The 25,000-nt window shown below is 50.6% G+C and overlaps 4 protein-coding genes across 4 annotated transcripts in view; all 4 read left to right on the top strand.

Annotated features, from left to right (window-relative positions):
* LOC126576484 (uncharacterized) overlaps positions 1-20,500 on the top strand; it is a 33,442-nt gene extending 12,942 nt beyond the window's left edge. The window contains exons 3-9 of the mRNA XM_050237764.1: positions 3,444-3,690; positions 9,853-9,882; positions 11,228-11,558; positions 11,643-12,501; positions 12,580-16,038; positions 16,127-16,367; positions 16,435-20,500. Of these exons, the coding sequence (XP_050093721.1) occupies positions 3,444-3,690; positions 9,853-9,882; positions 11,228-11,558; positions 11,643-12,501; positions 12,580-16,038; positions 16,127-16,367; positions 16,435-16,627 (5,360 nt within the window). The 3' untranslated portion in view covers positions 16,628-20,500. The remainder of the gene's footprint in view (positions 1-3,443; positions 3,691-9,852; positions 9,883-11,227; positions 11,559-11,642; positions 12,502-12,579; positions 16,039-16,126; positions 16,368-16,434) is intronic.
* Positions 20,501-20,796: 296 nt separating this feature from the next.
* LOC126576491 (uncharacterized) lies at positions 20,797-21,902 on the top strand. The gene has a single exon (XM_050237772.1). The coding sequence runs from the start codon at positions 20,846-20,848 to the stop codon at positions 21,899-21,901; it is 1,056 nt and encodes a 351-aa protein (XP_050093729.1). The 5' UTR covers positions 20,797-20,845; the 3' UTR covers position 21,902.
* Positions 21,903-22,402: 500 nt separating this feature from the next.
* LOC126576490 (leucine-rich repeat-containing protein egg-6-like) lies at positions 22,403-23,601 on the top strand. The gene has a single exon (XM_050237771.1). The coding sequence runs from the start codon at positions 22,407-22,409 to the stop codon at positions 23,496-23,498; it is 1,092 nt and encodes a 363-aa protein (XP_050093728.1). The 5' UTR covers positions 22,403-22,406; the 3' UTR covers positions 23,499-23,601.
* A 288-nt stretch (positions 23,602-23,889) lies between these two features.
* The window catches only part of LOC126579166 (staphylococcal nuclease domain-containing protein 1), a 6,601-nt gene continuing 5,490 nt past the window's right edge, over positions 23,890-25,000 (top strand). The window contains exons 1-2 of the mRNA XM_050242511.1: positions 23,890-24,057; positions 24,273-24,410. Of these exons, the coding sequence (XP_050098468.1) occupies positions 24,327-24,410 (84 nt within the window). The 5' untranslated portion in view covers positions 23,890-24,057; positions 24,273-24,326. The remainder of the gene's footprint in view (positions 24,058-24,272; positions 24,411-25,000) is intronic.

Here is a 25,000-nt window from a genome sequence, read left to right as displayed (position 1 = left end):
TGGAACCCATCCGGGAACACACATTTCCATTTGCCGGTTGCCAACTTTTTTTTCCCCCCCCACCCAGTCCAGTCCGGGCTTTTGGGCTACTGCTAAACGAGGCGTTGGATTGGCTGTCGGGGGTATGGAGGAATGGGATGGTTGCTATATGTAGTATCACCCGAAAACGGAACAGTTTCACAGTTACGCAACTATCTACCGATTGCTCCAGTAGTCAAGCCCAGTTCCGTGGAACTCATTCCGAGGAGTTGAATCTGGTATTCTGGAAATCCGGCATCTGCATAGCAGTATCAGCAGCGGACTGACCCCTTCGCGAGATGTTGCGCAAGCTCGAAAAGGGAACTGGCGAACTGTAGGTACGGTTCTGGAAGGTAGTTAGCTCGATTGTCGACCGTTGATCGGAGGTGTACGGCACTGCGTTAAGCTGCTGCTCAGCTCCCAGCTGCTCTTCTCAGAAAAAAAGGCGAATGACCCAAAAGAAATCGTCCTTCTTCGTACGGATGCTGGGTACCATTACCGTTTCTCTGTACTCTTTCTGCTTCGTTTTGTGCTGCGCCATGCGAAACGCAAGAAAATGTGGAAAATTAATTAATCTTTGAATTGAATGGAAATGAAATTGTTTTTTAACGCTTTCGCTTAATAGCTCTGCCCCCCCCCCCCCCCCCCCACCGGGCCCTCTTTATTTGCTTCCTACTCTTCGCCCTACGCCAATGGTGGCCATTTGCCAATGGAAAACCCTTTTTTTTTCGTGGGAGAAGATGAGTGTTAAGGGTGCCTTTTTCGGTGGGAGCGATGGGATTGGGTTGGGAACTACTTCAGCCAAAGAAGCACCTCCCGAGAACGTGATAATCTCTACTTCGCGGTCCGCTTTCTCGCGCTCGTCAGCAACCAGCACCCTGCAACCCTTTTTTTGAGGGTGGTGGAATTTTCCCCCACAATCCTTCCTGATTGCGATGGCTTTTTCCGCCGTTTTCCGGGCTGGATAATGGAGATCCAGAAGGGGAGCTCGTTGAGCCTCGGTCGAATCGAACGGCTCGTGCGGATCGCACAAGATGGCCGTGGATCCAGCTTTAGAAAACGGGAGGGGGGGGGGGGGGGGGGGTTTGAGGGGTGGGTTGGTTGGTTCCGAAGCTCAAACAGTGTTGCACAGGCACGTGTCGTACCGCACCAACCCCTTGGAGCTTGAGCCGCCATCGTGTGTGCGCGCACTCGAGTGTGCTTCGACGCGGTAGTGGCACTCAATCGCCTCCTACTTCAACCGCGCGACCCTTTTCCGGTCGTCCAGTGGAAAGCCCGGTCGGTCGGTCGGTCGGTCGGACGGTCGGTGTTTAGGTCCACGACTGAAGTACCGTCGCCGATACTTTTACGGAGGTTGGTTGGAGATTTGAATTCCAGGAAACTCTCAAGTTGAAGACATACGGTAGCTCCTCCGGGCTCGCATTGGACCGTTTTGCACATAACATCGGTTGTGTAGAGTAGTAATCGTCTTCGATTGCTTGTTTGACGAGCGATGGGTGACCGATGGGCGCGGAGGGAGTCGGTCGAGTGGAATGGAGTGAAGTGGCGAAGAGCGCCTGGTCTTCAACGAGAGAGTCCTCGAGATGGTGCCTTGCGATATGCCATCTTGCACGCTAATCGCCTCGTGGGAGTGCTGGAGTGGTGGAGTGCTTTCCATGTCCTCTGTTTCTGTCGCTCGACGATTCACCATCACTGGACCGACCGGTTCGGTTAGGAGTGATGGATCAGTTCACAGTTCGAGTGGGTGTAGAGTGTTGTCGGCAGGTGTTTTGTCTGTCCTCGGACGCCATTTTGTGACCCAGGGGGTGGTACTCGAGGCTCGAGGCGATTGTTGGGTTGGCAAATGGCCACAGGAATATGGTTTGTTTGCGTATTGACCGTCCAATGAGAGAGGCTTACAGTGAATGGAAACTATGGAACAAACAACGGATGGCTCAATGTCCATTGGTCGATGGACTTGAAACTTCTGGGAACTTCAACATGGTAGAAATTGTGGAGACACTAGTTTCGCGCAAAATTAGAAGGTTTTCGCGGATTTGTATCCCACAATCACGTAATCACACACCAAACGATCGATTCAACGACGATTCAGTTCCCCCAGGGGCCTATGCGCTTTTCATACAATTAGTCCTCATCAAGCCTAATGCTTGCCAATTAGGGGGCCATCATGTGCATGCGTTTGAAAGGAGAGGGAGGGGGGAGTGGTAGGCGGAGAGAGTAGTTGGAGTGGCGGGGATTCCAAGGATTAAATTAAACCGGAATTTCTCGCAGACGCTCGTTGGCGGCTGTGGCGTGGCGTGGCGCGTGTACTGCGCGCTAATAGACTTGTTATCATTACCCACCCCCCTGGATGATGATCATCATCCTCATCAACAGCACATACACGCAAGCATACGCATAATGATGTGTCTAGGGAAACGGTTCCGGTCCCTTTTTGGTCGCTTTATGACGCACCGACCAGCCAGCAAAAGGTGAACCTATCACCCCCCCCCCCCCCCGCATTGGCTGTTGGTTAAGCATAAGGGATGAGGGGAGAGGTTTGGGGGATGAAAATGGTACAAAGCAAAGCCATCACCACACAGCCGTGATCTTATCCGTGTCATCGTCGTGTCGCGTGCTCTGCTCATCAGGAGCGGCAGCTGGAGACGAAATAAATCTGTTTAAACCTCACTCCATAAGAGATAGTCCATTTGACCGGCTGTTTCTCCTGCTCCGCCGGTTTTGGTTTTTCGGTTTTGCTCCTGCTGCTGCTGTTGCTGTTGCTGTTGCTGCTGGTGTGCCAGGGTGTTCCACTTATGCGGCTCATCTTATGCTAATGCGTACCGTTTGGTTAATTCAACGTGAAAATGGCAAAATGGGGTCGGGTAATGCTTCTCGGTCGCTTCTGACCGCTTCTGTCGCCATCGGTTTCTGTGTTCCGTGGGCTTCCCAGCGATGTGTGGTTTCCGTCACTATTTCCTTTGCGTCGGTTTCTGTCTGGCTTGGCAGGGTTGGCATTTTGCGAGTGGGCTGTTGCTGTTTGTAGCATGGATCGCTCCAGGTTGTGAAGCGCTAGCAACTAGAGAGTGAGCGTTCTACGTACACGAGGTCGTCGTCAACGTGAGTGAAACATCGAATTACAAATCCCGTTCCACCACCGCACCCCCCGCTTGGGGCACCCTGGTGGTTCGGTGTAATTTCCGGTGTCCCTCTCTTTCTCCCGGTGCGTTCTCGTGCCTTCGTATGCTAACTAGCGGACGACGGAGTTGTCCCCGGGCGTTGCCGAGGGAAACCAAATATTTGCGGATCGTTCGCACGGAAAGGATTAGCCACAAATTGGTCGCCAGTCGCTGGCGTATGTGTCTCGTTCGCTCTCTTTCTCTATCCCGTCACTAACCAGTTGTTTTGCTCGATTTCTCTCTTCCTCTCTCTCTCTTCCTGCGCAGTGGATAGCCGACACCTGAAGGAATCGATCGAGCGGGCCGAGTTCTCGCTGAACCTGGAGCTGTGGTTCGGTGAGCAGACGAACGGGAACGTACTGACGCTCGCCTCGACCCGGACCCTGCAGCTGAACTTTCATCCGGGCCGAGGCCTACACTACCATCTGCCGGTACTGTTCGATTACTTCCATCTGGCCGCGGTCAGCGTCGGGATACATGCCAGCCTGGTGGCCCTGCATCAACCGTACATCAAGTGAGTAATGGGCGATGGTGATGGCGATAGCGAATGGACACTCTGTCTCCCGAATGTTTCGGGGGGGGGGGGGTTTTGGTCCAAACTGTTTGCCATCGATTGTCGACCGGTGGACAAGTGGAATAGCTGGAGTAGTAGATCACGCGCGTTAGTACACAGATTAGTATCTCGGTTTTATTGGTGAACTGGTTGATGGTTTGAGGTAGTTAAATTGGAATGGAGTCTACGGTCGGTGACAATCACAATAACTTGCTAACTGGTTCTAGCGCTGATGGAGAACGATGTCCATCATTCGATAGTACGATGACGAGAGATTTTATAGACCAGTTAGTAGCTAGATATTTTATCGCAGTACCTTTGTGTAAACGTATTCGATTCGATTTCGATTCGGTTTTAATGATTTTATGGAACTTAAGCAACTTGAACTGCAGTTCTGAGAAAGATTTAAATTGTTTGCATATTCGCGTTACCTTCGTATCCCTTTTGAAGTCATGTTTATTGTCGTCCTTCAAATTGGATACTTTCATTGCAATTGTAACAAAATGCCAGATTCCGAGAAGAGACGTGAGTTGTGTATCCTTTTCGAACGTCCTTCGATGAATTAAGAAGGGAATGAAAAACCCCCAATTCACCATTCCGCACAGGAATCTGGTCCCAATCGCCGGAGTTTCGCTCCGGGATGTTTATCTTCCAGGACAAGCTCAAGAATACTGAGCAACCTCCCCGCGCTGGCAGAAAAAAAGCAAAAATGAGCAAAATATCTCTCTCTCTCGCTTTGAGAAGTCCATTGATGGCCAGCCAACGGTTCGTTTGATGGCCAGCCAGAATAGTTTATTGCTTCGCAATGCTGTTGGAAGTTGCGATCCAAGCCCCTTAATGCTGTAGCGGCGTGATAACATTAGCAACAGGACACTCAAACGGTCCACACTAATTGCTACCCCTCCTCCCTCTCGTGCTTCCTCCGTGTCCATAAACCCAAATCACAGCTTCGCTCAGCGCACTATTTGGTCGGGAAGAATGGCAATTTTATCGCAAAATAAACACATTCGATGCGGAGCCGGAACTGGGCCGACATCCCAGGACACACATACACACATGTGTTGGCAATGGCTGCAAGGAGAAACTGATCGATCATCACCACCGGCATCACAGTGGGGAATCGAATCGCTCCCCCGCGGGGGAAGATTAGAACGCTTTGGGCTCCGGATGCCGGATGCAGGATGTCGGCTTTTGCCGGATGATAAATATTTGCGCGACCAAACAGCAGGAAAAGAAGGAAAAACTATTTGCGTTCCACGTCCACACACTCGCAGACAGGCAGGCTATCAGCATCGGTGCTGTGCAAATCAATCAACTTGTCACCAGACAAAACAGCACGACGACGACCATGACGAGTAGGACGTTGCACATCGAGCAGGAGCAGTGGAAGCCCTAGCGGTGGTCCCTCTAGTTGGCAGACAGACCTGGCGACGGCCTACTTCGAGCCTGTGCAGCAAAAAGATGACGATGATGACGATGGTGATGGCGTCGTCGCCTGCTACATTATGGGTTTATGATTGCGCGTCGTTCGCGTCCTACTCCGGGCATCTCATTGCTGGGCTCCATCATCATTGTTTACCTTTAGCATACAAGCGCACACACCAAACGATATCTCACTGGTTCCTCTCTGGGGTCGGTACCTACGCGTAAAAATAACGCGTTGGGCCTCCCCCAGAACGCGTCTCCTGGACCCTGGCGTGATGTGCGCCTCTAATGATCGTATGAGTCGACCGGTCAGACCGCTGGTGCTTGTTCTGGCTCCTCACAGGTTAACCACTTAATGGACAACAGGATAACACCCTTTACCACCAGCATTACCACCACTTTCGGTGCCACGTGTGCTCGGGACACGGAGACGATGATGACGACGACTCTGGACGCAACACTGTCGTCCTTACTCTTGTGCCAAGGGTTCCTTCTGGGCTTTGGGGTTGAGAGCGGGAACACCATTTGCTACCAACCCTTGCGCCGAGCAAGGAGAGTGAGTGAGAGAGGCAAAAACAAATATGCAAACGAAGGTACAAGAGCTGCAGCAACGACAGAAGCAGAGATACCTTCCCGTATGTATGCGTAGGCCCTTTGAGATCCGGGAAAAATTGCTGAAGGGATGGCAAAGGTCACCAAGAGACGAGGAGAGCGCAAGCGACCATTTTTTTTGTGCCAACACCACGTGCCACCGCCTCCCTTTTGCACCCTTGGAGATCCATTTTCATCCCTTAGCCCTTCTCCTCTTCACTTTCTCCACGCTAATCAAATCTAATCACACTCAATCAGTGTTTAGCTTGTAAGCTTACAAGCCCTACGTACACACATACACGTGCACGCACGCGTGTGGGTACGCGAAGGATGGAAATTGGTTTATTGAGTTCCTTCCTTCTCACGGCTTCTCTCTGTATCTCTTTTTTTTTTGTAGCGAGGGTCGTCGAAGGATCTCTTCACGCCTGCCTGCTCCACGGAATTGCACATTAACGTTTACGTTAATATGTTTTACTCGGGACCCTTCGGCGAACGCTGGCCACTGTGTTCGCTGGCCACTCGCCGCTGTTAATGAAGTTGTGTGCGGATGAAGTGAAATGGGATTTTACTTTTTTCCTCTTCCGCGGCGTTTTACTGCGTGGTGGAAAAGGGAGGGGTTGGCATTTTGTGTCGCAGAATTTCACGCCCCGCAACAGCCTTCTCCATGGTTCCTTTTCTCGGGGTCAAAGTCAATCAATTCCCCCGGTGAGAGATGAAAGCACGGCGTTTGGATGGATCCCGGGCAACAAATTGCATGCATAATGCTTGCGCGAAGCATGAACACAGTGCCGTTTTGGGGGGGGGGGGGGGGGAGAAGGAGATGAAGTTTGCTTCCCGTTGTCTCACAACCACCACCATTCCGTTCTGTGCCTTTAATGTTGCTGGCTTGCGGGTTACTTTTTTATCACATTTTCCAGTGCGAATGATGGAGCAGAGACTGAAGGGCCGCTGGAATGTTGCTGGTGGATGCCTGGTAGAAGCTTATCGGTTGCGCCGTGCCTTAACACACAGCATGCAGCGGCAAGTGTCGTGTTCGTTCACTGGACAGGAAAGCTTGGAAAATGCCTAGTTATGGGCCGATGGTCACGGCAAGTCAGGGCGTGTCAGAAAGCGTACCTCGGAGTGAACGTGGTGGTGTTGCTTCCACTCTGTTCCTGTTTCCTCGCAATCCAGACCATCTAACGGGCTTCGCTGTGGCATGCTAACGACATGCATGCCGCTTGTCGCCATGGCCTCCATGGCACCAGCGTGATGATGATTTTCCCGCGCTCGCTGCTTCCCCGCTGTTTTCTCACCTTCTCCACCAACCGACCGTGCGTCCGATGTGTGGCTTTTATTGCATTTTTATGGCCATCATGTTGTGCGAATCGACCAACAGGACGACGGCAAAGACGACGCACACACACTAGCGGCGATGACACGTTTTATGGTACCAACCCTGCCTCCCCCCCTTCTCTCTTTCTCTTTTTCTCCTTCTCGCGGATGCTGCTGAAGAATGCATACCCCCGGGGTGGTGGTGACAAGGCATCCACGGGGACGGGAAGACGGGACTTTGCTAGGGTATTAAGAGAGCAATAAATCAAACTTAACCTCGAGCCAGTGTCTTAGTGAATCCCACGGTGGCCTACGATGGCTTCCATTGCCCCGGAAAAAAGGGGGCATCCCCGCGATGCTGTCCGCGAAGTTCGCGCCACAAGAGCGCGAGCGCGCGCGTCACCACCATTACGATTCGCTATAGGTGGGAAGGCGAGGAAGTGGCCCATAAATGTGGGCGCCGTACTATGATAAAGCCATCAGCATCATCACGGTGAGGCTGCTCCTGATGGTGATGATGATGATGATGATGATGATGTGAGAAATACTTATCACGAGCGATAATGCAAAAAAAAGATCGCGTGATAGGCAATCGAGATGAGGAGAGAGAGTGCAAAAGGGGTAAAAGAAGACAAGGAACACCTTCCCGATAACGCATTCGGCTAATATTTGATGAAGGTGATGCCGTGTATGTTATTTGGTGATGGAAAAAGCACAAAAAACAGAGAAAAACCCGTGAAAAAAGTGAAACACCATGCGTCTCCATCCATTCCACCATGCGCCTCCATGCGTAACCGGCATCCCACAAATGCACCGCTCGCTCTCGCTCTCTCTCTCTCTAGTAATTTGCTTCTTTTAAGTATCGTTTGTTCCAGTTTCTTAAAGGGGCAAAGGAGAGCGTTGAGGCAGGGCTGTGGGTGGTTGCTTGTGGGAATAATTGAAATCACATTAAGCTAGGCATTAAGCTGGCGCCAAGCAGTCCGGCTTTCGCTTTGGGAGGGGGTGGCGTTAATTTCCCACCACTTTTCCGGCCACCGGCAATTAAAAGCTCACACGGATGGGACCGAGATACCCGGCACAAAGCCAGCACCAGGGGAAATGTCGGTTTTCCGTGCGATTATTAAGCATTTAATCACCCCCAGCAAAGGGAAGAGAGGAGGATGCAGAGCCCTGCAGTAGCTCCACCACGGTCTTGGCACCGATTTGAGCTGGTGGTTCATTTTGTCCTGCATCGAGGACCGACGAGCGTTAGTTTCGATATATAAATGACCGACCGCTGGCGCTAGGCCTCACTCGCACACTCACATGAGGATTATCATCACATATCGTTCTGGGCTTTTACTTTGACGCGACATTCGTTCGAAGCTCAACTGCCGCTGCCCCACCGCCCAAGAGAGTGCCTCGTCGAGTGGACAAATTTTCCAACCATTACCTCTCCCGGCCTCTACTGCAATCCCTTTCCTGTCGTACGAATGGTGGCGGTTGGCTTGCTGGCAGCAGGATTTACTGCATATAATATCGTTAAGATGGTGGCCACTTAGGAGCGCCTAGCTCGGTGCTAGTGGTGCTGGTGAGCGGGGAGTGAACCAAAATGAGATAATCGCCCTGGCCTCACTCACTCCGAGGCCTAGGGCTCCTTTCCCATACCGTAGACCGTAGACGTAGACGATTGACCTAAATAATCTGGGCTGGCTTTCTCTTCCAAACATGCGATAACATGCACCGAGACAGGGACTATTTCTTCTCCGCGCTTATGTGTGACAGGCCGGCTTTGGTCGGCGCCGTAATCCGCACATTCTGGCTCATTATTGTCCATTAGGTTTCACGGTTCGTTTAGCATACCGACCGTGTTCCGTATGGTTTCTATGGTTCGGCCGTGAATGAATGCGTGTCCGATACACACGACGCACACGACCGAGGACGAGCGATGGAGGGAAGGAGTGGTGTTGGTGAAGAAGCGGGAATGATTTATATGTTTCTGCTAGTTGTTTTTTTATTGTCGCTGGCTTGTGACACCACGGAATACGGCCTGCCTGCCTGTCTGATAGTGTATCATAATGCTGCTGCCACTGATTGATGTGATTGATTGGTTTTAATGGATTGATCGATTGATTGATAGCGAGCTAAATGATATGTTGCGCCATTTGAGCCTTGTTGGTAGATTGGTTCACTGCAGCAGGAGCAGACGGTATCATCAACTTCACGCGCTGACATAATTAAATCAATTGCATCAACCGAAGCAACGAAGCGCAAGAGACAGCGCAACAAGACACTTGGATCGCGGAAGAAGAACCCAAAACGAGAGAAATGGTGCGAGATCAGATGAGCTGTTGCTGACTAGAAGAGCTGCTGAGATAGAGAACGTTCAATCTATCTGCATCCCCTGTAACTTATGCTCTAATCAAACACTTCATGCATAATTATCACATAGTGTTACATAGCGACATGGCAATCGCAGTGAATGAATCAATCTGATTTTTTTCTTTTTTTTTCCTTTTTTCCAATTTTCCTTTTTATTCTCTTTTCTTTTCTACATCCTACCATATACACACAATCGCATCGGCATCACCATTACACCATCGCGTAACATAATAACATCTCCATCGGCAACTCAAACGTGCTTGCAACATACGATAACCCGCTCAACAACAACAACACCAACAAACCAATTTATGATACTCACCACCATCACCCTAAAATCCCACGACATGGAACATTTGGTTTTAACACGAAACCATGACCTTCTGGCTCAAAACCAATAAAAAACACACTCGAAAAAAAAACCCTCGAAAGGAAAAGCATTTTCCACTATGTACAAAGCTGGTAAGGTTTGAATTCAATCGTTGCGTGTGTGCGTGCGTGTGTTTATAGAGCTATTCGTGTTCCGCATTCGTTTTATCGAATTCTATCCTCTCCCTATTAGTCACCTTTCACTCACTCGCTCGCTCACTCGCTTTCTGTCTTCGTGTGTCTTCTGTCGTTTGTCTCGTTCATCTTTCTGTCCCCGATGGTCACCAAAACGCACCGCAACACCCGGTTGCTCGGACAAACGGATTGTTCTTGATTTGCGCACACAACTCTCTTCAGGCACCCTTCTTCACCAGGATCCCGATTTGTCTTGCATAACGGACCGCTCTCAGTCGTTCACCCTTTACGAGCACATTTGCGTACCTTACCTCTGGGAAAACAGGAATTTGCGGATTTCTTTTAGCTTGTTCTTCGCTCTTTGTTACTTATGGCACTCGTACCATCAGACGCACTTACCCATTTACGAGTTTATCTAAAGCAACTGTTACTGTCCGCCTGGGATACGTTTTGGCACCTATTTTAAAATAATTCGATTAACAATTACTCCTTTTTAAAAGTACTGCTGGGCTCTTCAGGACATTAAAAGAAACATTTTTTCCGTTATAATTTGCTAAAGACGTATTTTGAACTAAACTTAGTCAATTAATTAATTCATGAGAATTAATTCGACTCGTGCGCCGCACCATTCCCCTCCAATTCGTCTAATGCTCCAATTTTCCTTCGATTAGGCCACATGCTTCCAGGCAATATTGGCTTTCTATTCGAAAAATTCGAACCACACGCTCCTGTCACGCCAATAGGACTCTGCCTGCTCGCTCGAAATGCTTCTTCCTGGAAAAGCCTCATCCTTGCCATGATCAACTTTTCCGAATCGCGTGGGAAAGAGGGAAAGGAGGAGGAAAAACGCTAACGAAGCGGCCTAATTACGACGCGTGGAATGACCAATGAAATTGGAGACATTCTCGCTTGACGTCGTCTTGTGTTGGTTAAAAATAAGGCCACGTCTCTGCCACCGCGTTGTCACGTGTTACCGAGCCCCAAGTCAATGCACTGATTTTCCTGCTCACTTTATCTCATTTTCTTAGTCTCTTTTTATCTCCCTGTCTGTTGTTTAACTCTCTCTATCTCTCTCTCTCTCTCCCTCTCTCTCTTTGAGTGTCCTTTAAATCCTTCAAAAGTCACAAACATACACAGACACTCTGTTCTCTCTCTCTCTATCTCTCTGTATTTGGTTTGCATTTCTGGTACCTCTTCACGATCGGTCCGAGATCACCTGTGTGTCTGTCACTGCTACTCTGCTCGCCCGAGATCATCCGAAACTGATCCTCATCTTTTTTGTGTTTACCTTGTCGCATTCCAGCGCACCCAAATCGACGAAACCGTGGATGGGTGGTTCGAAGTTGAACTGCCGCGGTGGCAACTCGCCCGGTCCCCTTGAGGCCATCTTCTTCGGACCACAGGTCGGTAGTGGGGCGAAGTGTGGCGGTGGATCGGCCGGACGGCTCGTGCACGCCCGGAACGTCCACAAGGATATCTGTGCCTTGCTGCTGGGGGCGCTTGAGTCGCTCCGGTTGTCGCTACAGGAGTTCTGCACCGTACTGCCCCACCAGTGGTCCGCCCTTACCGGTTCCACGCCCCTCTCCAACCTCGACACCGAGCAAAGACTGAGGAAACTGTCCGATTCGGCAAAGGTAAGAACACCTGGTGCGCCAAGGAGTGGCTTCTTTAAACCAAAATGTCCTTTCCCTCTCTCTCTCTCTCTCTCTCTTCGTCAGCTACTGGATACGGAGGATGATCTGGCGGCCCGGGCCAACTCGGACATTGCGCAGCTGTGCGCCGAGTGTATCCTGTACTGGCGCCGTGTCCTGTCGGCCGCCACGCAACCGGCAGTCCATGGGTTGCTGGCCAAGAAGCATCACACGCTGCGTGTCCGTCGCTTCGCCGAGGGCTTTTTCGTGATCGACAACCCGCGCCATTTGGCGAGTGGTTGCTATGACTCCAACTACCAGAACTATGTGTCGATCTGTGAGAGTGCACGGCGTTCGCGGTACCTTTCTTCGCTGCCACCACTCCCGGTGCACTGTACACCCCTCGATGGTGATGCCAATTCGTTGCCACTCATCTTCGAGGATCGCTATACGGATGCGCACGAGTATGGGAAGAGGCGATCGGGCAGTGAGCCACATCTGAATGGGACACGGGATGTCGGTGCATCCGGTACCACCATCACGGCCAGTACCGGGAATATGCTGACGACGTTGCTGAAGCCCGGTGGCAATGGTAGCCTCATTCCGAACCACTCGGGCAAGCAGCAGCAGCAGCAGCAGCAATATTCTCACCATCATCATCATCACCATCCGAACAAGATTGCTCCAATGATTAGCATCGCCGGTGGTGGTGGTGGTGGTGGGGCCGGAAAGGAATGTTCCTGCGGTCTTGGACCATGCTATGGTATCGATCCGGTACCGAAGCTCTGCGGTGGTAGCTATCTGGGCATCATGACACCACGGTACGCACTCGGAGGGGACATTCTGCAGGCCAGTCTCACGATCACACCGGCGGCCGCCGCTTCACAGAACGGACTCGGCCTGAAAACGTTGTCACGCCATTCGGTCACCACGCTACTCGGTGGTGATCAGCAAACACTACCACAGCAGCAGCAGCAACAGCAGCAACAGCAGCCACCTGTAACTGCACCATTGCTGCAGCAACAGCCGATGACCGAGGCCGGCTGTCATGGTGGATGGGATCAAACGTTCAAGGGCGTGTATACGGCCGGTCCAGTGCATGGAACACTGCCGACGCGCCACAGCAAATCGCTCGATCAGCTCGAGCTGCATCCAACGGCTTCACTGCCACGTCAAAACTTTCACGGCAACAATGGTTACCAGCAGGGCTACCCGGGCTCCCAGGCTAGCTCAGGTTCTGGGCACCAGCAGCAGCAGCAGCAGCAACCACCACCGAGACAATCCAACGCTGGCATGTATCAACCACCGCCACAGCAACAGCAGCAGCAGTTCGCTGTCGGCGGTGTTGCCCTACTGCAGACACTGCCCAAGTCTAAGCCCAAGAATCCGGTTCAGGCGGAGGATCTGCTGCGAAACATTAACGAGTTCCGGGAGAAGTACAAGAATCCGGGCGATCCCCGGAAACTGCTGCACGCCGGGGCGACAGCGATCCACAATCCGACCTACGATCTGCAGCAGGATGTAGCCCTCTCGGGGCTACTGAATGGATACGGTCAACCGCCGAATCGTACCGGGCACGGTGACTATCGCCATGAGCTGAAGACACAGGGAGCGCCACGATCAACGTCCTCGCACCACAACAGCCACAACATGGAGGGACCGATGGATGGTGGAGGTCAAGGATTGGGGACTTCCGGACCAGCAGGAAGCTACTACAACTCGCTACCGAAGGGTGCCGGCCTTGGTGGTGGTGGTGGTGGTAGCAATGGCAATGCTCCCCGAAGTTCCTTCCCTCCTGTACGCAGCAAACCTAAATCCTCTCAGCAGCAGCAGCAACAGCAGCAATCGAGCTCCACTTCGCTACCGACCAAGTCCAGCTCGAACACGATCCCACGGAGTAACTCATCGCAGCAGCTACGGAACGCAACGCAACACAACGGTGACCGGCGTGAGAGTGGTGGCCACACGGGTGTGAACAGTGCCACGTTACCACACCGTTCGGTCGAGTTTTCGCGTATCCGTGTGACCGACTTCCGCCAGATGGTAACGATAGCGAACGGATCCGGACCGATACCGTCCGCTACCGGGCACTCGAGCAGCTCGGACAGTCCAACCGAGGTAACGCCGCGGACACGCAACAAGCAACAGCGCCGGTTGCTGTCGTCGGCCAGTGTTCCTTTTCAACTCGAAAACTTAGAGCTCGTGGAACCGGTTCGCGGACCGGTCGGTGGTTCGGTTGTGATCCCCGGTGCGGGTGGTGCCGTTGGTGGATTCAGCGAATCACTACCGAACCTGGCACCACCACCGGCAGCTTTCGCCAGCAATTCACCACCCACGGGGGCCAGTTTCCGGTTGAGGCGTCGACACTCGAGCAGCGAGTCCACGTCCTCCCTGAGCGAACAGTCGGGTTGGGTGTCGAGTCGGCGCAGCTCGGGACCATCGAGCCCCGATACGCTTCGGAATGCCGATCAACAGCAGCGCATCGTAAATGGGGAGCAGCTGCGGAAGAAGCTACTGAAGCTACTGAACGAGCAACCACGGTTCATGGCCACCGGGAGTGGTGTTGGTGGTGGTGGACAACGCAAGAACAGTACGGCCTCGTCGACGGCCGAGTTTTTTGCGCGCAGCAACCAGAGCTCGATGAAGTCGAAACCGACGGCGACGGCAGCTGCGGGTTCCGGCGCTACCCCCTCCGACATGTTCCGTGGTTCGGTGCAAACGGAGAACTGGCGCAATTTGGAGAAGGACTGGAATGATACGCGAGCACGAGCGGCAGCGGCAGCCGCAGCTTCGGCAGCAGCAGCTGCTACTACAGCAACCACCAGTGGCCCCTATGGTATGGTTAGTGGGAAGCGTGCTCCCGAGAAGCACCAGACACTGGACAGTGGCATCCTTGACATCGCCGTCGGCATCAACACGGCCGATATACGGCCACCGAGGCGTTCGAACAAGAAGGAAAAGTCCAAATCAGACTTTGACCTGGCGCACATCTCGGACTACGTGTTTGACGATTTGCGACTGTTGCCACCGCAGCAGTTCCGCGATGTACCACCACCGCCGGACGAGTTCCGGGATCCACCTTCCTTCATCGAGGATCTGGGACCGTTGAGGGGTGGCAAGATGAAAGCAGCACTCACCCTGGCACCGCTTAGCATTCCTCCACCGGAACAACACCGTTCGGTGCAGTCTCAGCAGGTGAAAGGGAAGGAGGAACAGCCATCGCAGCAACAGCATCTTCGTCAGCAGGTTCAGTACTATGCCACCCTGCCGAAGAGCAATCCTACGCCAACCGTTGTCCAGCAGACGCCACTATCGGTTGTGTTTCAGCCGCAGATCATAACGGCTCCGCAGTTGCCACATCCGCAGCAGCAGCCAACGCACCATCACTATGCCACTCCACATCATTACAGCAAACCACAGCACAATGGTCATGGTCTGCCGATGGTTAACAACAACGGGAAAAAGTGTGAGGTACAGGCTATCGATAATCCACTCTATCACATCTACGAGGTGGTGAAGACTCCCCGGCCTATCATGAAGTCGCAGAGTTCCAACGAGCTGGCTGCCATCGCCAAGTGTGCCGAGACGCTCAACAATGCGAACGTTACAACGAACTACAACGCTCCAACTGCGAGCAGTAACGGTAACCTCGTGCAGCAGCAGCAGCAGCAACACTACGGGCCGATTGGTTCATCAGCAGTGGCCACCCCATCGACCGTACTGGGACCAGCACAAAGCACCACCACCGTACAAGCGACAGCGATCGAGCGGAAGTCCTCGGTACGGGAACAGATGCAGGTTGCAGATCCGGGCGCACCGATCGCTGCACCGGTTCGCCGTTCCAGTAAACCGCCCACCGACGGAACTGTGGATCATCCGGCCGAAGAAGTAGAGGAGGAGGAGGAGGACGAAGAAGAGGAAACAGAAGATCCGACCCGGAAGCGTGTCGATCCGCCGATGCAGCTGCTGGAGTTTGAGAAGTGCCGCGAAGAGTTTCGCAAGCAGATCAACTACTCCGGTTCGATCTACTCCGACTTTCAGAAGCTGGCCTCGGATATGCCGTACTTTCACATCGCGGACGAGTTCCGGGCGTTCTCGCCGGCTGGCCTTCATCTGGTGATCTGTGTGCACGGGTTGGATGGGAATTCGGCCGACCTGCGGCTGGTGCGGACGTATCTGGAGCTCGGACTGCCCGGGGCGCACCTCGAGTTTCTGATGTCCGAGCGGAACCAGGGCGATACGTTCTCGGACTTTGAGACGATGACGGATCGGCTGGTGGCCGAGGTGCTGTACCACATCGAAACATATCAGCTCAATCCGAGCCGCATCTCCTTCGTGGCGCACTCGCTCGGTACGATCATCGTGCGATCGGCCCTCGCCAGGCCACAGATGCGTCCGCTCCTGTCGCGGCTCCACACTTTTCTGTCGCTGTCTGGACCACATCTCGGTACGCTGTACAACTCCAGTGGGCTGGTGAACATGGGTAAGCAAGCAAGTGGTGGCATGTAAGGTGTTGTGTTTTCTGAAGATGCTAATGCTAATGACCGTTATGTATTTCGCTTCTCGTGCAGGAATGTGGTTCATGCAGAAGTGGAAGAAATCGGGCTCGTTGCTGCAGCTGTGCTTGCGAGATGCGGCCGATCCACGGCTCAGCTTTCTGTACCGGTTAAGTCAACGGAGTACGCTGCATCACTTCAAGAACGTGCTGCTGTGCGGTTCGTCCCAGGATCGCTACGTACCACCACACTCGGCCCGTCTCGAGCTCTGCAAATCGGCCGTACGGGATCAATCCAATCTCGGAATCGTATACCGGTAAGTGGCGGTTTGGCACCTTTTCCGGGCTTCTGCTGACACACATTCGCTTCCCATTTTCCAACAGTGAAATGGTGCACAACATCATAGCACCCATGCTGGCCCGCCAGGATCTCACGCTGGCCCGGTTCGATGTACATCACGCCCTGCCGCACACGGCCAACGCGCTGATCGGCCGAGCGGCTCACATTGCCGTGCTGGATTCGGAGCTGTTCATCGAGAAGTTTCTGCTGGTGGCCGGTCTGAAGTACTTTAGCTAGCCGCCGAAATCAACCGATCGTCTTAGGCGTCAAGGCCGGTACCGCCGAATGGGCGCCAATTGTGGTTAACCGAACGTACGAAGGTATCCCTTGGTGAAAAGTAAGAATAATTGAAATCAAATAGCGAAATCAAACTAGACTAGACAGGGGTACCAGTCGGGACAGTGTTCCCTTCTAGTGCTCTCAAGGTGTGTGGTGTACCAACATCTTGATCTGTAGTAGCAGAGGTTAGGCTGTGTAGTGATAACGAGCGGAGTACTTTTCCCGATCACTTTCTTTTTTTCTAATTGTTAACGTAACGTACTGCTCGAGTGAGTGTTACTCGCGGAGCCCTAGATGTAGAGGAAGTTAGGATAAGCAGATAAGAGGTAAACGAAATCAATCAAAGCGGAGTTGGTCGTGGTGTTGTATACTTAAGTTCAGGGAGGAAATTTTAATTTTTGATACCAAGGGGAAGACAGAGAGAGAGAGAGAGAGAGAGAGAGAGAGTGCGAGAGAGGGAAAGATCGGTCACGTTCATCTTCACTGCCAACGAAAGGTTCATTTTGGGCATTTTATGCTAGATGGTTTGGTTCCCGATGGAACGCACTTTTGCTTATTACCCGTTTGCTTATCGATTTACTGGTGCTTTTGTATCGGCGTTCTTTATCCTCTCTCAGGCTCTCTTTACCGTTTTTGGATTGACTTTTCTGTATTTTCCGTTGTTTTTTTATTCACACCTTTCACGTGTTTCACTCTAAAAGGACCAGATAGACAGCGATGCACAACGCGAAAGGAACATAGAAGTAGAAGAAGTACAGAAGTAATTAAATCTAGCATAAAATTAGCAAACAGCTAAGAGGGTGAGAATGAGAAAACGTGGAAGAGAAACGGAGGAAAAACATCATAACGCGCACGCAACGCGTTAAATCAAATAGAATCACAGAATCAAACAAAACAAACAATGAAGTGACACAAGACAAAGCGACGAATCAAATCTAAACGCAAGGACATAGGCCCCCGGCGCACAGGCGTCCATAGATGGTTGAATCAAAATTGAGACTGAGACTGTTGCGTTGCAGATCAAGCACATACTGCTGCTACTACTACTGCTACTACTACTACTACTACTACTGCTACGTCCACTGGAGATGTTGATATTGATTTGATAATCCTTCTTTGTCGCGCCTCGCGTACTCCTGATTCCACCAGGGTCGCCGGGTACGTTTTTACGTTTAGATAGTACACGTACATTGTAGTAGCCTAGAATCGGAAATTTCAAAATCTAATGTGCTCTTTCGATATACTCTTCTTATTAAAAACAAACCCTAATGAATGGAATACAAAATAGATATACACACAGAAACAGTCCGGTAAACCGATGGATGGCTGTTCTAGCATAAAATATGTGCTAGCGATTGCGACCGCGCTGACGGACCGGAGATATGGAACAAGTATGTGTACGATTAGTGTGTTGCCAGAGAGAGAAAAAAGCTGTGTACTAGTGTTTCGATCATTTAAGTTAGATGAAGTTCTCTCTAAAATAGAATAGATATATACATATATTTATATAAATATCACCGAGTACAGGGATACATCGATTGGGCAAAGAGTGGCGCCAAAAAGCAGAAACCAAAAACAAGTAGAAGTGACATGGTTACTACAAGGTTCGTTTGTCGGTTCGGTTTTGAGCTTTTAGCATTTTTTCAATTATTGATCGTTGCGCCGGAAGCCAGTCCCATTTTACGCCAGCTGGTGGCAGCAGCAGCTCTCTCTCTCTCTCTCTCTATCGGATAGGGTTTATACGTTTCTCCCAGCACAGCAGAGCAGAGCACGTTAAATAGTACTTAATCGGATGAAATAGTCAATTACAACCCAACTCAACTAACCAATGAACAATGAACTAAAGCTAATCAAAATCGTTGTCCAGCGGGGGGAGGTCTTTATGTTTTTTTAAAATGAATCACTACAAATAAGCTGCTGGTAAAAAAGGGGGAGCTTTAAGTTGTCTACAAATGAATGGCTGTTAGTGGCAGGATACGACCTACGATCCGGTGACCACCCTGCGGGCGCGCAGCAAGTCTGGTGTCCTCGTGTCTATGAGCATCGCATCGTAAAACCAACACCAATTTCTTAAACACAAAAACAAACAGCCAACGGAGGGAACTTGCAGCAGTGATGTGGAGGTAGTTCCCCTTTTTTTGTTCCCCCCCCCCTCCCCAGAGTAAAATACCAGTAACAACCATAGAGCCACGCTTATCAGCTGTGAACTGCGAGTAGCAAAAGGCAACCGAGAATAACGAGACAAGCGGGAGCATCGTAGCAGAAGATAGGGAATACGTATGCATAACGCAACGGATGAATGACGGGCGTTGGCATAGAACACAGAAATGATAGAACCATAGTGTAGGTAAACGGGAAAAGGATGATGCGATGGGTGAAGGTCAAGTCGGAAGAAGACAGACAACGTGAGCGGTCACTACCATATTATGTACACTACCAAAGACGGGGACGGGGTCTGAAGTTGTTTGAAATAAGTCAACCAGCCAGCCAACCAACCAACCATGAACACAGGGTTTCGATTACACGGAAATTGTTGAACGCAAGCATGTTGAATTGAGCACTAAGCTATGTTTATCGAACGTTATGAACGATGAAGGAGAGCGAAGCGAAGGACGGTTGCAGGAATATGGAATTGTTAAGCATAACTTGCCCGAGAGTCTCTATTTTTCCACACTATCTATCTTACTTATCGTTCCAACTTAACTATCCCTTGCTCTCTTTCGCTGTATTGCGTTCCGTTCTCCATCGAGGCAACGCGATAAAATGATAGAACAAGTACTATAGCAGTTGAAGCTTTTTCAGAGAACTCAAGAAATATTTCGTGTTACGGTAGTGCATCTCTCTCCTTACACTTCTTTGGCCAACTTTGAATTGTGTCACTGGAAAAGTGACCCAGGACCTCCAGAAACGTGGCAAACGGTTACGCCGGGACGGAAGGGAACGTATAGAATTGAATGCAATAACGATGAACGATGGAAGTGAATGATATTCCGGTGATATATGTATTGAATCTGAGAGCAGAAACAAAGAACGCGGAATACATTCCCCTTATGTCCTTATGATCGGTGCATGATCGGTGATGTATGGTGATCGTGATCAGAGCAGAGGGCTCCGCATTTTAAGCAGTACATAGAGATATAGATATATGCAACCACAGCCCAATAATAGAGCCATCCTCTCTCCCCTCCCTCACCAATAATCAAACCAAACGTAAAGAAGCATAATTGCCAAACACCATTTCAGTCCATTAACCCGAATGTTTAACCTATAACCACACAAAATACAAAACCGAAAGTCACTAACCGAAACACACAAGTAGCTAATAGAGAACGTGCGCAAACGACGTCGCAAGTGGCGCCAGCAGGTGAACGCAGCGCGAGTTAAGAATTCTCTTTGGTGTGCGCAGTTTTTTTTTCCTTTAATTACTTAACTCAAAACGCTCGTCGAACCAACGAACGCATGGCAGATTACATTGATAGGGGAAAACAATGGAACACCAACGGGTGGAACACCCAGGATATCGCATTTTTTTGGCGGGTCATTTTTACTTTTACCAGGACGCACATCATTCGACCGGAGGCACTGTGGGGCACTATGGAAGAATTGAAGCAGAGCAGTACTGCGTTGGTAGCGACGAGATATGAGGCCGAAGATTCTCGCGTCCTTGTGGTTCTTCTTTTCGTTTCAAACCGGCATTGCGCGAAGCGGTGTGCGGTGAATTGGTAACAACAAAATGTATTGCAAAAGATTTCATGTGTCATTACGGTAGTGCGCTGGGTGCCACGAGATGGTCAAGCGAACAAGAATAAAAAGACATACTTCAGGACTGGACTGTTGTGCGTTCTTTTTTTGGGCGTTATTCTAAGCTTTTTTATTTTCTATTTTGTTATCGTTAAACGGCGCTTCGAAATGAATTCACTTGAGTGCCATTTGAATATAATTTATGTTCTTTCATACTGTAACAGCACTCTACTGTAGGGAGGAGCATTCAATCTACTGAACTGAATGAAAAAAAAAAACACAACATTACCCACCTTATCATCGCTTGCAGTCCACCCGTAGATAACGCATCGGTAATTCCCATGTTCTCAGCGTAAAGGCCGCAACAATCATTCCAGTTAGTGCAGTTGACCAGGACGGGTGTGACCGAACGTTGCTCCCGTTGTTTTCGTCGAGATGAAGCTGCTGCTGATCGCGCTTGTCGCGCTATCGTCGATTGAGAAGGTGTTGAGTGTTAATTGTTCAATCAAAAGGTTCGAGTACGCGACGGGCATCCTGGAAGAGTTTTGTGTGTTGAATGACCTGAGGACGGATGTGGCTACAGCGGGAAACAAGCTAACAGATCCATCAATTACCCATGTGGCCATCGTGAACTCATCGGTGAAAAACTTAACAGCAGCATTCTACGAACGATTCCCACGGATAGAACACTTGGTAGTGCGAGGTAGCGACCTGGAGCAGCTGCACATCGCCGGCAACGTCCGCATCATCGATGCCTCAGGAAATAAGATTAAATCGGTCACCGTTCAAGGTGGTGGGGCTGTGCGGGAGTTAAACTTGCGCAACAATCCGATCAGAGATATCACTCCCATCAGCGGCTTGGTAGGCTTGACCAAGCTGAATCTAGGAGACACGTTGATGGCCAAAGAGCATGCCTTCGACTTAAGCAACCTGGCCAATCTTACCAACCTTACCGAGATGCATATCGACGGATTGAATCTTTACTACCTGGACAATACAAAGAAAAAGCCCTTGCCGAATCTACGAGTGCTTGATTTGTCGCGAAACTCCTTCACTCCATCGAACTTTCAACTGGAGTTGTTCCGCAGTATGCCCAAGCTTGAGGAGCTTCTCCTGCGCCACTGTCTATTCTCTGACCTGACCGTACACACGGAGGAGTTGCGGACAAATTTTCCGTCCCTGAAGAAGATCTACCTCGAAGGAAATCAGTTACCATGTCCCATTTTCAGCAATCTGCTGGATCTACTGAACTCGAATGGTATTGAACCGGTACAACCAGAACAGCCCGAACAGTGTGTTCTGGGATTCACTCTCATCTCTCAAATGTGCTGTGTGTTCTTTAATCCTCCACCACCGGAAAGCACTATTTTCGGCACAAACACCGCTATTACCAGCACTACTACTGTTCGACCTACAATTACAACTCAAGAACCGAAACAGTTGAGTAAGTGGGAATGGATTAAAAATAAGGCTAAGGGTATTTTTGGTTAACATATAGAAGGACGGGCGTATATGTTAACTTTAACGATTTTAACAAAAAAATAACAACAATAGACATTAACTACCAGACTTGGGAGTCTTGGGAACCATCAACTAGTTATAATAAATTTGTTTTCTACTATCTGCAAAATCGTGCGTGAGTAAGCTTTCAAAACGAACACGCCTTCATCGTTCTTATTGAGAGGAAAGGACAAATTGAGGTGATGAATGATTATGATCATGACAAAGAAAGACTCGCCGGAATAGACCTGGATTTCGCATGACGGCCGATGTGTACAGTCTTTGTAGAACTGATAAGGGAATAGAGCGGCTGAAATATGAATAGAAAAAATGAGAAAACAAAAAAACCAAAAAAAAATCGGTCCTGTTATCAGCGCTTGCAAAGTGACCGTGGTAATCCCCATGATTTCAGTTTAAAGGCTTCGAATTTCTTTTCAGTCAGAGCAGTTGATCAATAAGGGCACGATTGATCTTTTCTCCAGCAGTTTTCGTCGAAATGAAGTTGCTGGTGATCCTGCTCATCGTGGTATCTTCGGTTCAGATAGCGTGGAGTGTTAATTGTTCAATCGAAAGCTTTGAGTACGCACCTTCAATCGCGGACGAGTTTTGTGTGCTGAAAGGCCTGAAGACGGATGTGGCTACAGCGGGAAACAAGCTAACGGATCCATCGATTACGCGCGTGGCCATCGAGAACTCATCGCTGAACCGCTTAACAGCCGCTTTCTACGAACGATTTCCACGGCTCGAGCATTTGATAGTGCGCGACAACGGTCTAGAGCAGCTGCACATCACCGGCAACGTCCGTATCATCGATGCCTCAGGAAATAAGATTAAATCGGTCACCGTTCAAGGTGGGGGATCTCTGCGGGAGTTGAATTTGCGCAACAATCCGATCAGTGACATCAGTCCCATCAGCCGCTTGGTAGGCTTGACCAAGCTGAATCTAGGGAATTCGTCCATTAAGGAGGATCCCTTTTCCTTCGACTTAACCCTTCTGTGTCACCTTACCAACCTTACCGAGTTAATTTTCGACGAATTGGATATTTTCTACCTGGACAATACCAGGAATTGCACACTGCCGAATCTACGAGTGCTGGACTTGTCGCGGAACTCCTTCATCCATTTCAACTTTAAACTGGATTTGTTCCGCAATATGCCGAAGCTCGAAGTGATTTTGCTGCGCAATTGCCTGGTATCTAACCCGATCGTACAGTTTGAGGAGTTGCGGAGCGATTTTCCGTCCCTGAAGAAGATCTACCTCGAAGGAAATAGGTTCACGTGTTCCTTTTTGAGTGAGCTGCTGGCTCACTTGAAGGCAAATGGAATCGAGCCGGTTGAACCAGAACAGTCTGAGTTTTGTGATGAGAGATTCCGTCATGTTGCCAACATGTGCTGTGATCCCTTGAATGTTTCACCTTCGGATACGAAAGCAGGCATAACCACGGCTCAAATGCTAGAAGAGATGGATTGGTTGGCTAAGCTCCAGCTCGCCCACCGAAACCTGAAACGCGTGGTTACTGCACACCTAGATAACATGAGAAAAAAGAATATCCTTTTATCGCTGTTCGACCGTTTCAACTCACGCTAAACAAATTGCAGAACGACCACGTGTACCAACAGTACAGCGTATCAGCTGAAATTGTACTCAAAAATAAAAATAATAAATCATAATGTCCTCGGTAGCGCTGTTTGCCCTCTTTTTCGATAAAGCCAACGTTTTAAATAGTTAATAAAGGTATTAGGAGAATCGATTTTGTTTTAACCGCAAATTCAAATGTTTACGCCGTCGCTGCGTCGTTGCGCTCGCTGCGTGGTTCCAGTAATGGTCCTGTGGTTTTATGTGTGAACACTTTTGTACATTTTCCTGAGACACAAACAATATTTGACAGATCCGCCGGTTTGTGCGTCAGCGTAGATTTCCGGGCGAAATGTATAAAGTTCGTGGTGCATGTTGGTCGTGTTTGTTGTAACTTTTCGTTCAGGGAACGCTCTCTCGCACTCTTTTCAAAGATTTCGTCCGGTCCGGTGCAAATGTGGTGAGCTCACGCGGGTGCACCTCTTTGATTCCGGTTTTTTGGTGGTTTTCGTTCGTTGCGGCCAACCTTTCAATCGAGGAGCGAGGAAAGATCAATCCCCAGCACACCCAGGTATGCCGTCCTCGTTTCGGCAATTTTAGCCAGCTCCCCAGCCGTGGCCAACCGTGTGATTTGGAGACAATTTAGTGCGTGCGTGCGTACGTGTGTGGTTGTGTGAATGTGTGTGGAACGGGATCTTCCTGTTTCGGACGGGCTACTTTAGGACCTCTTCTCTTCTTTTCGGTCTCTTCTTCATCGGCTGTCTCGTCGGTGCTTCCTCGACGCAGGACAGGATTTTCCAGCCAACCAACCTGCCAAGTCTGCCAGCAACGTAACGTAAGATGAGTGCTCCAGCCCCTGCCGCCGCCGCAGCCGCCGCTGCGCCCGCTCCACCGCCCGTGCTGAAGAAAGGCATCGTGAAGCAGGTAAGCTGAAGATCCGCCGACGTGGAGCTCCGTTTATCGCGACGTGGTCCGAAAGCGGTGCTCGCGTGGCACTGGCCGGTCCCACTTTCACCCCAAGATGGACCACGGACGACGGGTTCGGTGGCATCGATCGCGGAGGAATTCTGTCGCCTCTGCCATCCCTCCGGGGGCCACAAATTTCGGGGTCCACCAGACACCAGAAGGGCTCGTCGGCAACTTTTGGTGCGTGTTACGAGACTCTCCCATCTCTCTCCCTTTCTCGCTCTCGCTCGCGCCGGTTTCTTCTCACCTTCGTCACGCTCTCGCTCACTCGCCCGCCACGGTGGTGCCATGTTGGCATTTTATGTGTGCGAGCATCGGTCGTTGTCTAGGCAGCGATGCGCTCTCTCCAGCCCACCGCCTCCCTCTCAGCCCCCCCCCCCCCCCCCCCCTCAGCTCAACGGATCACGCCGCTCAATCCTTTCAACCGACCAGCACCGTGGTGCCACCGTGGAACTTTCAACCTGGTCCGATCGCGACACGCAGCTAGCAACACGTTATAAACAAGGATTGCTCCTCGCGTGGACATGGGATTGAGCCTGCATTTTCTG

This window comes from Anopheles aquasalis, chromosome 3 (genome assembly GCF_943734665.1).
Source record: "Anopheles aquasalis chromosome 3, idAnoAquaMG_Q_19, whole genome shotgun sequence".
Classification (NCBI taxonomy): Eukaryota; Metazoa; Arthropoda; class Insecta; order Diptera; family Culicidae; genus Anopheles; species Anopheles aquasalis.
This window is presented reverse-complemented; position numbering and strand designations above follow the sequence as displayed.

Coding starts and splice junctions, on each gene's coding strand:
- LOC126576491 (XM_050237772.1), top strand. CDS start 20,846: ATGAAGCTGCTGCTGATCGCGCTTGTCGCGCTATCGTCGATTGAGAAG.
- LOC126576490 (XM_050237771.1), top strand. CDS start 22,407: ATGAAGTTGCTGGTGATCCTGCTCATCGTGGTATCTTCGGTTCAGATA.